General features: G+C 34.6%; 1 protein-coding gene across 1 annotated transcript; it reads left to right on the plus strand.

Annotated features, from left to right (window-relative positions):
* The first annotated feature begins 756 nt into the window (after positions 1 to 756).
* LOC122023002 (zinc finger MYM-type protein 1-like) lies at positions 757 to 13017 on the plus strand. Its single transcript, XM_042581104.1, has 2 exons — positions 757 to 1729; positions 11615 to 13017. The coding sequence occupies exons 1-2, from the start codon at positions 757 to 759 to the stop codon at positions 13015 to 13017; spliced, it is 2376 nt and encodes a 791-aa protein (XP_042437038.1).
* The last annotated feature ends 1380 nt before the right edge of the window (positions 13018 to 14397 follow it).

Consider the following 14397-nt stretch of genomic DNA (forward strand, 5'->3'; position numbering starts at 1 on the left):
ATCATGATTCAAAGTTATACCTTCACTCCAATTATCTGTAGAATGAACTGGTGCTGTTTATTATTACAAGGCAGAAATAATTTTCGTCTTTGTGCTCTATTGTGGCAAGACTACTATGGTAGTTTGGTGCATATTAAAGTGTTTCAATTCACTCAACCTTCAACGGAAATGATATCAGAAGAAAAGCTTTGCTGCAAAAAATGAACATTTTTAACCAACAGTATCCATAGAATTTCTCATGTGCCATTGCCACCAATTCTTTTGGCATGGAAAAAAAGGGCTTTTAAAAGAGAGGAGAAAGTCGATCTGATATTGTTGATTATGAAAATACAGATTCCTATGAAAGTCATGTTAATGAGTTACATAAGTTACATTACTAATTTACTAGTTAACTCATAGTGCAGTAAAATAACATATTTTTAAGACCAAGAAAGCGAACTTCTCGACTGATCAAATTCTTGATTATGCAAATTGAGAAAAGAAGTTAACATTTTAATCTTGTAGAGGAACTTCCTTATCACATAGGCTTACGGTGTTGCATTTACTAGATAGTTGAGGACGTGAGGTGAATAAATAAGCGGAAAAAATAAGTGGTGGATGATTAGTGTCAGCTGTTGTTACAATTTTCTAGTTGCCATTATGCTATTATTGAAGCTTCTTTTGTTGTAGGGTTACATTTAAGTTAAGTAAATTTTATTAAAATTTACAAATAATTGTTCATATGGCATTTTCTTTTTCTTCTTAACATTAACAGGAATGGATAAATTTCTTAAAAGAAAGTCAATGGTAAATGAAGAAACAAGTCAAAGAGAAAAAAGTAATCTAGAGTTACAACATGTTCCCTTAAAAAAATCTCAAGTTGAAATCAATTTGGATGATCTTCAATCAGATCCTGGGTTACGGGTAAAGATTTCAAACTATGATCCTAATGATCGGGAAAAAGTGAGAAGAGCTTACCTGCAGAAAGGACCTTGTCAACCTCGCAATCATAATTTTCCACAAAGAAAAATCGGTAAAGCATCAAGAAGATTTTGTCCATCTTGGTTTAATGAATTTGGAAATTGGTTAGAATATAGCATAAGTAAAGATGTTGCATTCTGTTTGTGTTGCTACTTATTCCGACCAGATTTTGGAAAACAAGTAGGTGGAGATTCATTTACTTCAGTTGGGTTTACTAATTGGAAAAAAAAGGAGATTTTTGTTAAACATGTTGGAAGTTCAAATAGCGCACATAATCAAGCTTGGCAGAAATGTGTAGATTTGATGAAAGAAAGTCAACACATTGAAGTTGCTCTTACCAGGCAAACAGAGCAAGCTCGCAATCTTTATAGAGTCAGGTTAACTGCTTCAGTTGATTGCATACGATTTTTGTTACGCCAGGGGTTAGCTTTTCGAGGGCATAATGAATCTGAAAGTTCATTTAATCAAGGTAATTTTCTTGAACTTTTGAAATTCGTTGCAGATCATAATGAAGATATAAAGAATGCAGTTTTACAAAATGCTCCGGAAAATAATCAATTAACTTCTCCTGAAATTCAAAAAGATATTATAAATGCTGCTTGTCTTGAGACTACAAATGCCATATTGAATGAACTTGGAGATGAAGTGTTTGCCATATTAGTTGATGAATCACGCGATATATCAGATAAAGAACAAATGGCTATTGCTTTACGTTATGTAAATTTGAGAGCCATTGTTGTTGAACGTTTTCTTGGGATTGTTCATGTTGGTGATACTTCTTCCTGTTAGAGTGTATACTAAAAGCCTAGCTTTTGGTATAAACATTAATCTAGAAATAAGAATCGCATTGGTCAAATGTCTACATTTATGATAAATGTAGTAGCTCAATTAATTTATATTGTAGATAACATGGTGTGTGGTGTCACATACAGAAGATCATGTTATCGGTTCCTTATAAATTATAAACAGTAGCTCACGACCAAGATGGAAAGGAACAAACCATTGGAAGGTCGTAGTGTAATTAGGTATTAGTTTATCTTAACTATATGATTACACTAGTACACTTATAGTGTATTGAGTAGGACCATTTGAGGTCGTTCCTTTTATACTGACTTTATAAAAGAATAAAGACCTCAGTTATTATGGAAGTGTATGCTCTTAATCCTAATATAATAACAAGCACATATATTTGATATTTATTTCTTTAATTTATCAATGGGTGAGATTTTGTTCGATAAATCAATAAACCCGATAAGTTGGGAAATGGTATCACTTATAGTGTGTGTTGTTGATTATAGAAGGAAACTGTGTCCTAGAGATACTAGGTTGATAATGTCCTCAAGAGGAGCTCATAAGGATTGTCATGTTAAACCCTGCAGTGGACTTAGTCCGACATGATAATAAGGTTGAGTGGTACTACTCTTGGACTTAGATATTAATTAAATGAGTTGTCGAACTCACTTAATTAGTGGACATTCGATATCTTAAACACAGGGAGACTAACACGCTCATAATAAGAAGGAGCCCAAAATGTAATTTGGGATTGGTGCGGTAGTTCAATAATAGTTCTTTAGTGGAATGAATTATTATTGATGAAATTAAGTTGTGTGTTCGGGGCGAACACGGGATGCTTAATTTCATCGGGAGACCAAAACCAATTCCTCCTCTCGGTCCCTATCGTAGCCTCTAGTATATAGAGATTTATACCCACCGCATACCCACCTTCTTACCCATCCAATGGGGTCGGCCAAGCTAGCTTGGAACCCAAGCTAGGGCCGGCCAAGATCAAGTGGATGAGTCAGGTAGGTGGCCGGCCAAAGCTTGGGTCCCAAGCTTAGGTGGCCGGCCACTAGAATATTAAAAAAGATTTTTATTAAAATTATTTCTTATGTGGATATCATGATTTTAAAAGAGAGTTTAAAAATTAAAAATTTCCTTTTATAGTTTTCTACAAAAGATTAAGAGAAGAGATTAATCTCTTTCCTTATTTGTAGTTTAAAAGGATGGTTATAATTTTGGTAAAACTTTCCTTATTTGTAAATCATCTACATGTTTAAAAGAGAGTTTAAAATTTGAAATCTTTCCTTATTTGTTGATTAAAGGAGGATTTTAAATTTTAAGAAAACTTTCCTTTTTAACCATGTTCATGATTTAAAAGAAAAGTTTAAAAATTAATAATTCTCTTTTATTAGTTTCTACAAAAGATTGAGAAAAGATATGATATCTTTCCTTATTTGTAGATTAAAAGAGATTTTAATTTTTAGAGATAACTTTCTTTTTATCCACATGTTTAAAAGAAATATTTTAATTTATTAAATTTCCTTTTTATAAACCAATCGTGAAGGGATTAAATTATTGGAGAAATTTTATAAATTTCTGGAGACAAATTAGGAAGTTTTAATTAATTAAAACTCTCCTTGTTTGTAGCTTTGGTGTGGCCGGCCATGTAAATTGAGAAAAGGAAAATTGTTTTTAATTAAATAAATGTTTCCTTTTCATGGCAAAAGAATTAAGGAAGTTTTTAATTAAATTTCCTTATTTGCCAAGACCAAGGATTATAAAAGAGGGGGTAGAGAAGGCTTCATGGTGAACAACCTCTATTATTTCTCTCCCTCTTTTCCTTGGTGTTGTGGCCGGCCAACCTCTCTTCATCTCTTCCTCTTGGTGGTGGCCGAACCTTCTCTATTTGCTTGGAGCTCTTGTGGTGGCCGGATACTACTTGAAGAAGAAGAAGAAGAAGGAGAGAAAGCTTGTATCCCTTGGAGCTTGGTTGGTTGAAAAAGATCTTCATCTTTTGGAAGCTTTGTGCTTGGCCGAAACTTGAGAAAGGAGAAGAAGGTGCTTGGTGGATTCTCATCTCGGAAGATCATTGCCCACACAACGTCCGAGGTTAGAAGAGGAATACGGTAGAAGATCAAGAGGTCTTTCTAAAAGGTATAACTAGTATTTTTTCTTTCCGCATCATACTAGTTATTTTTGGAAATAATACCAAATACAAGAGGCTTACGATTCTAGTATTTCGAATATGTTTTTCGAAGTTGTGTTCTTTTGTTTTATTTTTCCTTGTGATTTGATTGTTCTTTTCGGTTAACCTAAAGTTATTTTAGGAAATTAAATATTAGATTTCTATAAAAGGTTTTGTCTAGTCGGTGGTGGTTGCTCCCATATCCAAGAAGGTCATGTTCCTCGCCACGTCAGTACTGGGAACCAATTATGGAAATTAATATTTAATGGAATTAATAACTTAAGGTGATTTGGGTCGAACGTGTTAAGTTCCGCAGGAGATCCATGTCAAAACCTAAAAGAACAAATAGATTAAGTTTTGGATCAAACGTGTTAAGTTCCGCAGGCGATCCAAAATTTAATTTAAAAGAACACATGGTAGCTAGGAAAAGGTTCAGACCTTTGTACAAAATTTTTGTACAGTGGAACCTCTAGGCTTTCCGAGTAGCAACCAACAATTGGTATCAGAGCTAGGGTTTTGCCTCTGTGTATTTGGTATTAGTTTAATTATGCACATGTCATACATAATTTAGGCAGGTTAATAGTAGGATGTGCTAACTTTGTGGATGCAGGATCCAACTATTATGGCTTATAGTTATTATGTGTGTGATTGGACCCTTGGACATGTCAAGGGCATTTATATGTGTGTGCATGATTGTATTATAAAATACAACAGTGTATTTAGTTTTATTAGGATTTTATTTTGATCTAGATACATGTACATTCCTTTTATGGAATATAGGATCAAAAATGTAAAATTCTATTTATGTCGCGGATCGAATCTTGCAAAGCGTGGAACCTTCTAAGGACCAGAGGCGCAGCGGAACTAGGAGCAAGATGGATGCGACAGCTAGACCCGGTGGCGGTGGCCAAATATGGCAGCAGCTTGGGATGACAACACACGGAGGACAACTAGAGATAAAAGCCATAATAGTTGAAAATTAGATTTTCTATTTATTGCTTTTATATTGTGCTGTGTGTGCATGTTGGTTTACATATTTAGTAGGCTAGCATAGTTAAAATTCCTCATTTATAAATAACTAAGTGGGAGAGGGATTTTTAAGTAAATCCCATGGTCTCCATTACTGGTTTGTAAGTGATGCAAACAAGCTTGCGCGTTGGCTCTGAGTGCCTTCCTCCATAACGGATGAGCTTGTTTGTGGATCACTAGAACAGACTTCCATTTTGGATGACTATAGGAAGTTAATTAAGAGCGTGTGATCTTCCCCAACGGAAGGGGCATAATCTTATTAATGGACTTAGTGTCAAGTAATGGTATACACTTAGACACATTTAATAGTATCCTCCCCAACGGAGTCACTACTATCACTTGTGTGACCAAAGGGAAACCAACTATTGATTTGTCATAAAATTAGATTGGCAATATAATAAAATTAATAAACCCCTCTTACAAATGTTTGAATTTGTATACGTCCACACTAACGTGGCATACAAGATTCATGGTGTTTGAGGTAATTTTATTTGTCAAAAAGTTATATTGACAAGATAGTCAATGGGTAAACCCTCCTCTTACAAATGATGAATTTGTATACGTCCACACTAACGTGGCATGCAAAATTCACGGTGTTTGAGGTGTTGGTGAATTTAAATAATATTGTTTGAGGAATCAATGTTATTTTAAATTCAAAGAGTTTTGACCAAATATTTGATCAAAGACAGATCAACTATTAATTTTATTCATAAAGTAAAGTTGACGAGATAATAAAATTAATGAATAAAATCTCCTCTTGATTTTGTATACACAAAATTCATGGAGATTTTAAGGAGTTGATCTTGACCAAATATTTTTGTGATTCTTAGGATGTTTGTTAATCCCGTAGTCATACTATAGAAAAGACTTAATAGTCCCAATTGTAATGATTGGAAATAGGACTTGGACATTAAGGTAGACTGTCTTCTTAGAACTAAGAACAATTTAGGTGTATTTAATTCATTAGTTGAAACATGTCTAGTGGTGTTATCTACCAGAACCTGGAGTGTAGATACAAGATGCCATTAATCATGTCTGCAATTCATTGCAGGGTTCCAGGAAACCCGACAACTAAATGAAAGGTAAATCACCGTCCACATGGGCACTACTGTAAAAGTGGTAGCTGTTGCAGTGGGAGATGTTTATCCTTTGATAAGAATAAAATATGAATTTTAAGTAATTATCTTTACGTACCAAGTTTAGAAATAACCTGATTTCAGTTTCTAAACTATTATAGATATTGTGTCTATTTTGATAACAAAGTTGTTATCAAGAAAAATAGGGAAGTTATCTATTCTGGTATGATGGTTGACAATTTATAATCCAATAACTCCCACGATGCAACAAATGGAAATTAGTAACACATCTTCTAATTTTAAGAGAAAGCAACCTTCGGAAATGAACCAATTATATCTTTGGCATCTAAAGCTAGGTTATACTTGAGTAGGATTCATTGGTAGCTGATGAACTTTTGGGTTCATTGATAGTGGAAATCTTTCCAACCTGCGAGTCTTACTTGGAAGGAAAATAACCAAGAAGCTTTTAAGTCCAAGGGGTATGGAGTCAAAGATATGTTGAAATCGGTTCATTCTGATTTGTGTGATCCTATGACTATCCAGACAAGAGGTAGTATTGAATATTTTGTCTAATTTATAGACAACTATTCAAGATACAAATAAATTTACTTAATGTACCGCAAGACTAAGTACTTTGATTAGTTCAAAGAGTACAAGGTTGATGCGGAGGAATAAAGTACAAAGTCACTATGGAAGATCGTAGTGGCAAGTACCTCTTGAGAGATTTTAGGAGTCACTTATCAGAAGTTGGATTTCAATCCTAACTAACTGCATCTGGTACACCCCAACAGAATGGTGTAGTAGAAAGAAGGAAAAGAACTCTTATGGAATAATTAGATAGATGATGAGTTATTAAGAAAATTACCAAATTTGTTTTAAGGATAAACTCTGAAAATGAAAGTGAACATAGTGCCTTCCAAGTCATAACTCTCTACTCATATAGAATTGCTGAATAGGCGTAAGCCTATTTTGAAGCATATTCGGATTCAGGTAATCCAACATATATGTTAAAGAGAGATAATGATAAGTTGGATAGGAGTTCACTTGTTTGTAAGTTATCCTAGATAAACAAAAGTAGGTTTATAGTCTTAAAATCGAAGGTCATTGATAACATCAATGACTGATTTTTAGAAAAGGACTATATAATGAACCACGTGCTCATAAGTAAATTTGTTCTTAAGAAAATAATAAAAGACATGTCTAATCTAGTACCAACTGTACAAGATGAGATACCACAAGAAAACTGCAACACGTATCACAAATGATACACAAATTGTAGAAAATGCCTTGTCGTAGTGGGAGGGTTGTTAAGCAACCTTAAAAGATTCATGTTTTGGGAGAGTTTTTGAACTCGATCCCTGAAGGACATGAACCTGATCTCCGGACATATGACGAAGCACTCCAAGATAAATATGAAGCATCTTGGCAAAGAGTAATGAATAATAGAATTAGAATATATGTATTCTAATAAAATCTGGAAGCTTGTAGAACCACCAAGTGGTGTAAAAGCCTTTGGGTGTAAAAGGTCTATAATAGAAAAAGAGGGATAGACAGGAAGGTAGAAACCTTCAAAGCAAGGCTTGATGAAAAAGGAAACATTTTTCACTGGTAGCCATGCTTAAGTCTATCCGGATTCTTTTATCTATTTGGCAAGTGGATGTCAAGACAGCATTCCTTAATGGAAGTCTTGAAGAAAGCATCCATATAAAGCAACCAGAAGGGTTCATTGCAAAGTGCTAAGAGCATCTTGTGTGCAAGCTCAATCAGTCTATGGACTGATACAAAGCTTCAAGGTCTTGGAACATCCAGTTTATCAAAGTAATCCACACCTATGGATTTATTGAGTAAACGGATAAAGTTTTGTGTATACAAAAGATGTGATGGAAACGTGGTGGTATTTCTTGTACTATACGTAGATAACATTTTTGGTAGTTGGAAACAATATCAAAATGTTGTCAGAAGTAGGGGTATGGTTGTCCAAATAATTCGATATAAAGGACTTGGGAGAATGTATATATTTTAAGATCAAAGTAATAAGGGATCACAAGAAAAAATATATTTATTCCAAGCTTGATACATCGGAAAAATCCTTGCTCGTTTTAAGCATGCAAAACTCCTCAAAAGGTTTCTTACCTTTTAAGCATGGAGTGTCTTTATCTAAAGAGATGTCTCCGATGACATTAAAGGAGATTGAGGACATGTAGGCAGTTCTTTATGCTTCGGCAGTTAGACAACCTAATGTATGCTATGCACGAGATCTGAAATTTGTTTTGCCAAGGGCATAATTAGCAGATATCAAAGTAACCCTTGACAAGGACATTGGACTGCAGTAAAGCATATATTAAAGTACCTTAGAGGCGCTAGAGATTATATGCTAGCTTACAAGGCAGTTAATTTGGTCCTAGTGGGTTGCATGGATTTTGGCTTCCAATCGGATAGGGATAATAATAAGTCAACCTCGGGGTTTTGTGATTACTTTAGGAGGTATAGTCATAACTATGGAAGAGTGATAAGCATAGGTGTTTTTCTGGACTCCACCATAGAAGCTTAGTATATGGCAAGCCTCTGAGGTAGCCATAAAAGCTGAATGACTCAATAACCTCAAGATAGACTTAGATATGATTTCTGGTTTGTCCAAAGATTGTTACAATTTAATGTAATAATGTTGGTGCAGTATCAAACTCGAAGAAACCATAAGTCTATAAGGCAAGTAAACACAATAGAGCGCAAGTACCACCCAATACGAGAAATCGTAGAAGTTGTTGCTGCCTAGATTGCATCAGGTGATGACCTATAGATCTTTTCACTAAGGTCCTTAAGGCAAGAGCTTTTGATGGACATGTTGAAGGGTTGGGAATCAGATGTATGGCAACAGATATGGCAGCTTAGTCTTTTAGTATAAGTGGGAGATTGTTAGAGTGTATACTAAAAGCCTAGCTTTTGGTATAAACATTAATCTAGAAATAAGAATCGCATTGGTCAAATGTCTACATTTATGATAAATGTAGTTGCTCAATTAATTTATATTGTAGATAACATGGTGTGTGGTGTCACATACAGAAGATCATGTTATCGGTTCCTTATAAATTATAAACAGTAGCTCACGACCAAGATGGAAAGGAACAAACCATTGGAAGGTCGTAGTGTAATTAGGTATTAGTTTATCTTAACTATATGATTACACTAGTACACTTAGAGTGTATTGAGTAGGACCATTTGAGGTCGTTCCTTTTATACTGACTTTATAAAAGAATAAAGACCTCAGTTATTATGGAAGTGTGTGCTCTTAATCCTAATATAATAACAAGCACATATATTTGATATTTATTTCTTTAATTTATCAATGGGTGAGATTTAGTTCGATAAATCAATAAACCCGATAAGTTGGGAAATGGTATCACTTATAGTGTGTGTTGTTGATTATAGAAGGAAACTGTGTCCTAGAGATACTAGGTTGATAATGTCCTCAAGAGGAGCTCATAAGGATTGTCATGTTAAACCCTGCAGGTGGACTTAGTCCGACATGATAATAAGGTTGAGTGGTACTACTCTTGGACTTAGATATTAATTAAATGAGTTGTCAGTAACTCACTTAATTAGTGGACATTCGATATCTTAAACACAGGGAGACTAACACGCTCATAATAAGAAGGAGCCCAAAATGTAATTTGGGATTGGTGCGGTAGTTCAATAATAGTTCTTTAGTGGAATGAATTATTATTGATGAAATTAAGTTGTGTGTTCGGGGCGAACACGGGATGCTTAATTTCATCGGGAGACCAAAACCAATTCCTCCTCTCGGTCCCTATCGTAGCCTCTTGTATATAGAGATTTATATCCACCATATACCCACCTTCTTACCCATCCAATGGGGCCGGCCAAGCTAGCTTGGAACCCAAGCTAGGGCCGGCCAAGATCAAGTGGATGAGTCATGTAGGTGGCCGGCCAAAGCTTGGGTCCCAAGCTTAGGTGGCCGACCACTAGAATATTAAAAAAGATTTTTATTAAAATTATTTCTTATGTGGATATCATGATTTTAAAAGAGAGTTTAAAAATTAAAAATTTCCTTTTATAGTTTTCTACAAAAGATTAAGAGAAGAGATTAATCTCTTTCCTTATTTGTAGTTTAAAAGGATGGTTTTAATTTTTGGTAAAAACTTTCCTTATTTGTAAATCATCTACATGTTTAAAAGAGAGTTTAAAATTTGAAATCTTTCCTTATTTGTTGATTAAAGGAGGATTTTAAATTTTAAGAAAACTTTCCTTTTTAACCATGTTCATGATTTAAAAGAAAGTTTAAAATTAATAATTCTCTTTTATTAGTTTCTACAAAAGATTGAGAAAAGATTTGATATCTTTCCTTATTTGTAGATTAAAAGAGATTTTAATTTTTAGAGATAACTTTCTTTTTATCCACATGTTTAAAAGAAATATTTTAATTTATTAAATTTCCTTTTTATAAACCAATCGTGAAGGGATTAAATTATTGGAGAAATTTTATAAATTTCTGGAGATAAATTAGGAAGTTTTAATTAATTAAAACTCTCCTTGTTTGTAGCTTTGGTGTGGCCGGCCATGTAAATTGAGAAAAGGAAAATTGTTTTTAATTAAATAAATTTTTCCTTTTCATGGCAAAAGAATTAAGGAAGTTTTTAATTAAATTTCCTTATTTGCCAAGACCAAGGATTATAAAAGAGGGGGTAGAGAAGGCTTCATGGTGAACAACCTCTATTATTTCTCTCCCTCTTTTCCTTGGTGTTGTGGCCGGCCAACCTCTCTTCATCTCTTCCTCTTGGTGGTGGCCGAACCTTCTCTATTTGCTTGGAGCTCTTGTGGTGGCCGGATACTACTTGAAGAAGAAGAAGAAGAAGGAGAGAAAGCTTGTATCCCTTGGAGCTTGGTTGGTTGAAAAAGATCTTCATCTTTTGGAAGCTTTGTGCTTGGCCGAAACTTGAAGAAAGGAGAAGAAGGTGCTTTGGTGGATTCTCATCTCGGAAGATCATTGCCCACACAACGTCCGAGGTTAGAAGAGGAATACGGTAGAAGATCAAGAGGTCTTTCTAAAAGGTATAACTAGTATTTTTTCTTTCCGCATCATACTAGTTATTTTTGGAAATAATACCAAATACAAGAGGCTTACGATTCTAGTATTTCGAATATGTTTTTCGAAGTTGTGTTCTTTTATTTTATTTTTCCTTGTGATTTGATTGTTCTTTTCGGTTAACCTAAAGTTATTTTAGGAAATTAAATATTAGATTTCTATAAAAGGTTTTGTCTAGTCGGTGGTGGTTGCTCCCATATCCAAGAAGGTCATGTTCCTCGCCACGTCAGTACTGGGAACCAATTATGGAAATTAATATTTAATGGAATTAATAACTTAAGGTGATTTGGGTCGAACGTGTTAAGTTCCGCAGGAGATCCAAGTCAAAACCTAAAAGAACAAATAGATTAAGTTTTGGATCAAACGTGTTAAGTTCCGCAGGCGATCCAAAATTTAATTTAAAAGAACACATGGTAGCTAGGAAAAGGTTCAGACCTTTGTACAAAATTTTTGTACAGTGGAACCTCTAGGCTTTCCGAGTAGCAACCAACACTTCCCTGTCACTAAAAAAAGCTATAGAATCACTACTTTCATATTATGGATTGAGTATAGCTAGAATTAGAGGACAAGGATATGACGGTGCAAGTAATATGCGAGGAGAGTTTAACGGGCTCAAAAGTTTGATTTTGAAAGATAATCCTTTTGCATATTATGTTCATTGTTTTGCACATCAACTGCAACTTACTATTGTTGCAGTAGCAAAAAATCATCTCCAAGTTGCTTCTCTATTTAATTTGGTTGCTATTGTAGTTAAAGTAGTTGGAGGTTCATGTAAAAGACAAGATATCTTTCGAGAGAAACGAATGGCTGAAGTTAAAAAAGCACTTGGAAATGGAGAAATTTTCAGTGGTCGTGGCTTAAATCAAGAATCTGGGCTTAAAAAAGCTGGTGATACTCGTTGGGGTTCACATTATAGCACATTGATGAGTTTAATTGTGCATTTTTCCATTGTTCTTGATGTTTTAGAATATATAGTGGAAGATGGTGCTCATTCAGAACAAAAGGCTGAAGCTGCTGGTCTTTTGGATTCTTTAGAAACATTTGATTTTGCTTTCACTTTGCATTTACTGAAGAGCATTTTGGGTGTTACAAATGAACTTTCCCAGATTTTGCAGAGAAAGAATCAAGATATTGTCAATGCCATGATACAAGTTAAAATCTCAAAAAAGATATTGCAATTGATGAGAGATAATGGTTGGGATGATTTATTGAATGAAGTAATGATGTTTTGTAATTGCCATGATATTGTAATTCCAGACATGAATGAAGTTCGTGTTCTCAAAGGTAGATCAAGACGTAAAGCTCCAATTGTTACCAATTTACACTACTACAAGGTTAGTCTATTTTATGAAGTCTTGGATATGCAACTTCAAGAGCTTAATGATCGATTTACAGAAGTAAATACTGAATTGCTTCTTTGTATGGAATGTCTTAGCCCAGAAAATTTGTTTTCTGCTTTTGACAAGGAAAAGTTGCTTCAATTTGCTAAGTTTTATCCCGCAGATTTTTCATCAATTGAGATTCTGGCATTAGGTAATCAGCTTGATAACTATTTTATGGATATGAACTCCAGTAAAGAGTTTGCAAATTTGAAAGGAATAGGAAGTCTTGCGAGAGAATTAGTTGAAACAAGAAGAGATATTGTATATCCATTGGTGTATAAGCTTATTAAACTTGCACTTGTGTTACCGGTGGCTACAGCAACTGTGGAAAGGGCATTTTCTGCTATGAAGATTGTGAAAAATCGACTTCGAAATCGAATGGGAGATCGGTGGATGAATGATTGTTTGGTTACTTTTATTGAAAAAGAAGTTTTTGATACAATTGACAATGAATTAATATTACGTCGTTTTCAAAATATGTGTACTCGTAGGGAATTCTTGTAAAATATTTTGTTATGTAATTTTTGTATAATATATTGTGCTTTAAATATTTTGCTCCACTTGATAGAAGGGGGCTAGCTTCACAATTCTGGACAGAAAAATTTCGTGTATTGTATCTGTTAAGTCATTCAAATTTCAGATATGGCTACAAGCTTATTGTAAGGCCTTTTAATCCTACAAAAACTTTTATATTGTGGCTGCTGTTAAATACAGGAACTTAACCCTTTACTTAATTTTCTAGCTGATTTTCTTTGATCTATGCAAGAAAACAACAATTAAGAGTTGTCATTTCTACTAATCATGTTATTAAGGTGCTTCCTTCTTTTCTTTGACTTACCTTCTGTATTTAATAGAATCACATACAAAGCTATTTATCTTCTGTTATATGCAAATTCTTGCAAAAGATGTTCAAGGTCAGAAATTTTCCAACTAGCTTATTTACTTAGTTTTTACCACTATATAACTAGCTTACTTTGTCCAATTCTTTCCCAATTTAATTTATTAGATTCATATCCATCACCAAATTGGTTAACAAATTCTATTTTGAGGTTCAGAATTGCTATTTTACATTGTGTGATACAAAGAACCAAATCTTCATGTGGGTTAAGTTGCTTAATCAATTAAGTTGCAAAATTGTACTATGACCTGGTGAATGATGCTTCATCTTTTCTGAGTAACTGTTTTTTCTGATACTGTACAAATTTATCAAAATTTTCTATGCTCATTAGTCATTAATGTAACTTCTGTTTATATTTGTATCAGATCATTGAGGATCAAAAGCTCACCAACTTCATAATCAACAATGGCATTCATTGCCCCACTTGTTATAAGGGGCCTAGCTCCGCCCCTGTGCCCGAAGGACTTCTACCCGCTGCCCCAGATTGATCAAATGGTAGACTCCACTGTCGGATGCGAGCTAATATGCATGCTGGATGCGTACCAAGGCTACCACCAAGTGTCGCTCGCCCAAGAAGATCAAGAGAAGGTCAGCTTCATCATGACCGATGAAACCTACTGCTACAATGTCATGTCGTTCGGGCTAAAGAACGCTGGCGCTACTTATCAGAGGTTGATGAATAAGGTGTTCTGACGGTAGATCGGTTGTAACATGGAGATATATGTCGATGACATACTAATTAAATCCCTCCGAGCAGCTGACCTATGTGCAGATATCAAGGAGACTTACCAGACACTCAGGACGTACGGAATCAAGCTGAACCCAAGCAAGTGTCTATTCGGTGCAAAAAGTGAGTGATTCCTAGGTTACATCGTCACCGAGCGGGGCATCAAGGCGAATCCCAATAAAGTGAAAGCACTACAAGATATGCCCCTGCCAAGGAAGCCCAACATCTCACTAGTCGGATAACTGTACTATCTCGATTC

The sequence above is a fragment of the Zingiber officinale genome, chromosome 9B (genome assembly GCF_018446385.1).
Source record: "Zingiber officinale cultivar Zhangliang chromosome 9B, Zo_v1.1, whole genome shotgun sequence".
Taxonomy (NCBI): Eukaryota; Viridiplantae; Streptophyta; class Magnoliopsida; order Zingiberales; family Zingiberaceae; genus Zingiber; species Zingiber officinale.

Coding starts and splice junctions, on each gene's coding strand:
- LOC122023002 (XM_042581104.1), top strand. CDS start 757: ATGGATAAATTTCTTAAAAGAAAGTCAATGGTAAATGAAGAAACAAGT. Junction 1,730..11,614: donor TCTTGGGATTGTTCATGTTG/GTGATACTTCTT, acceptor CTTTCCGAGTAG/CAACCAACACTTCCCTGTCA.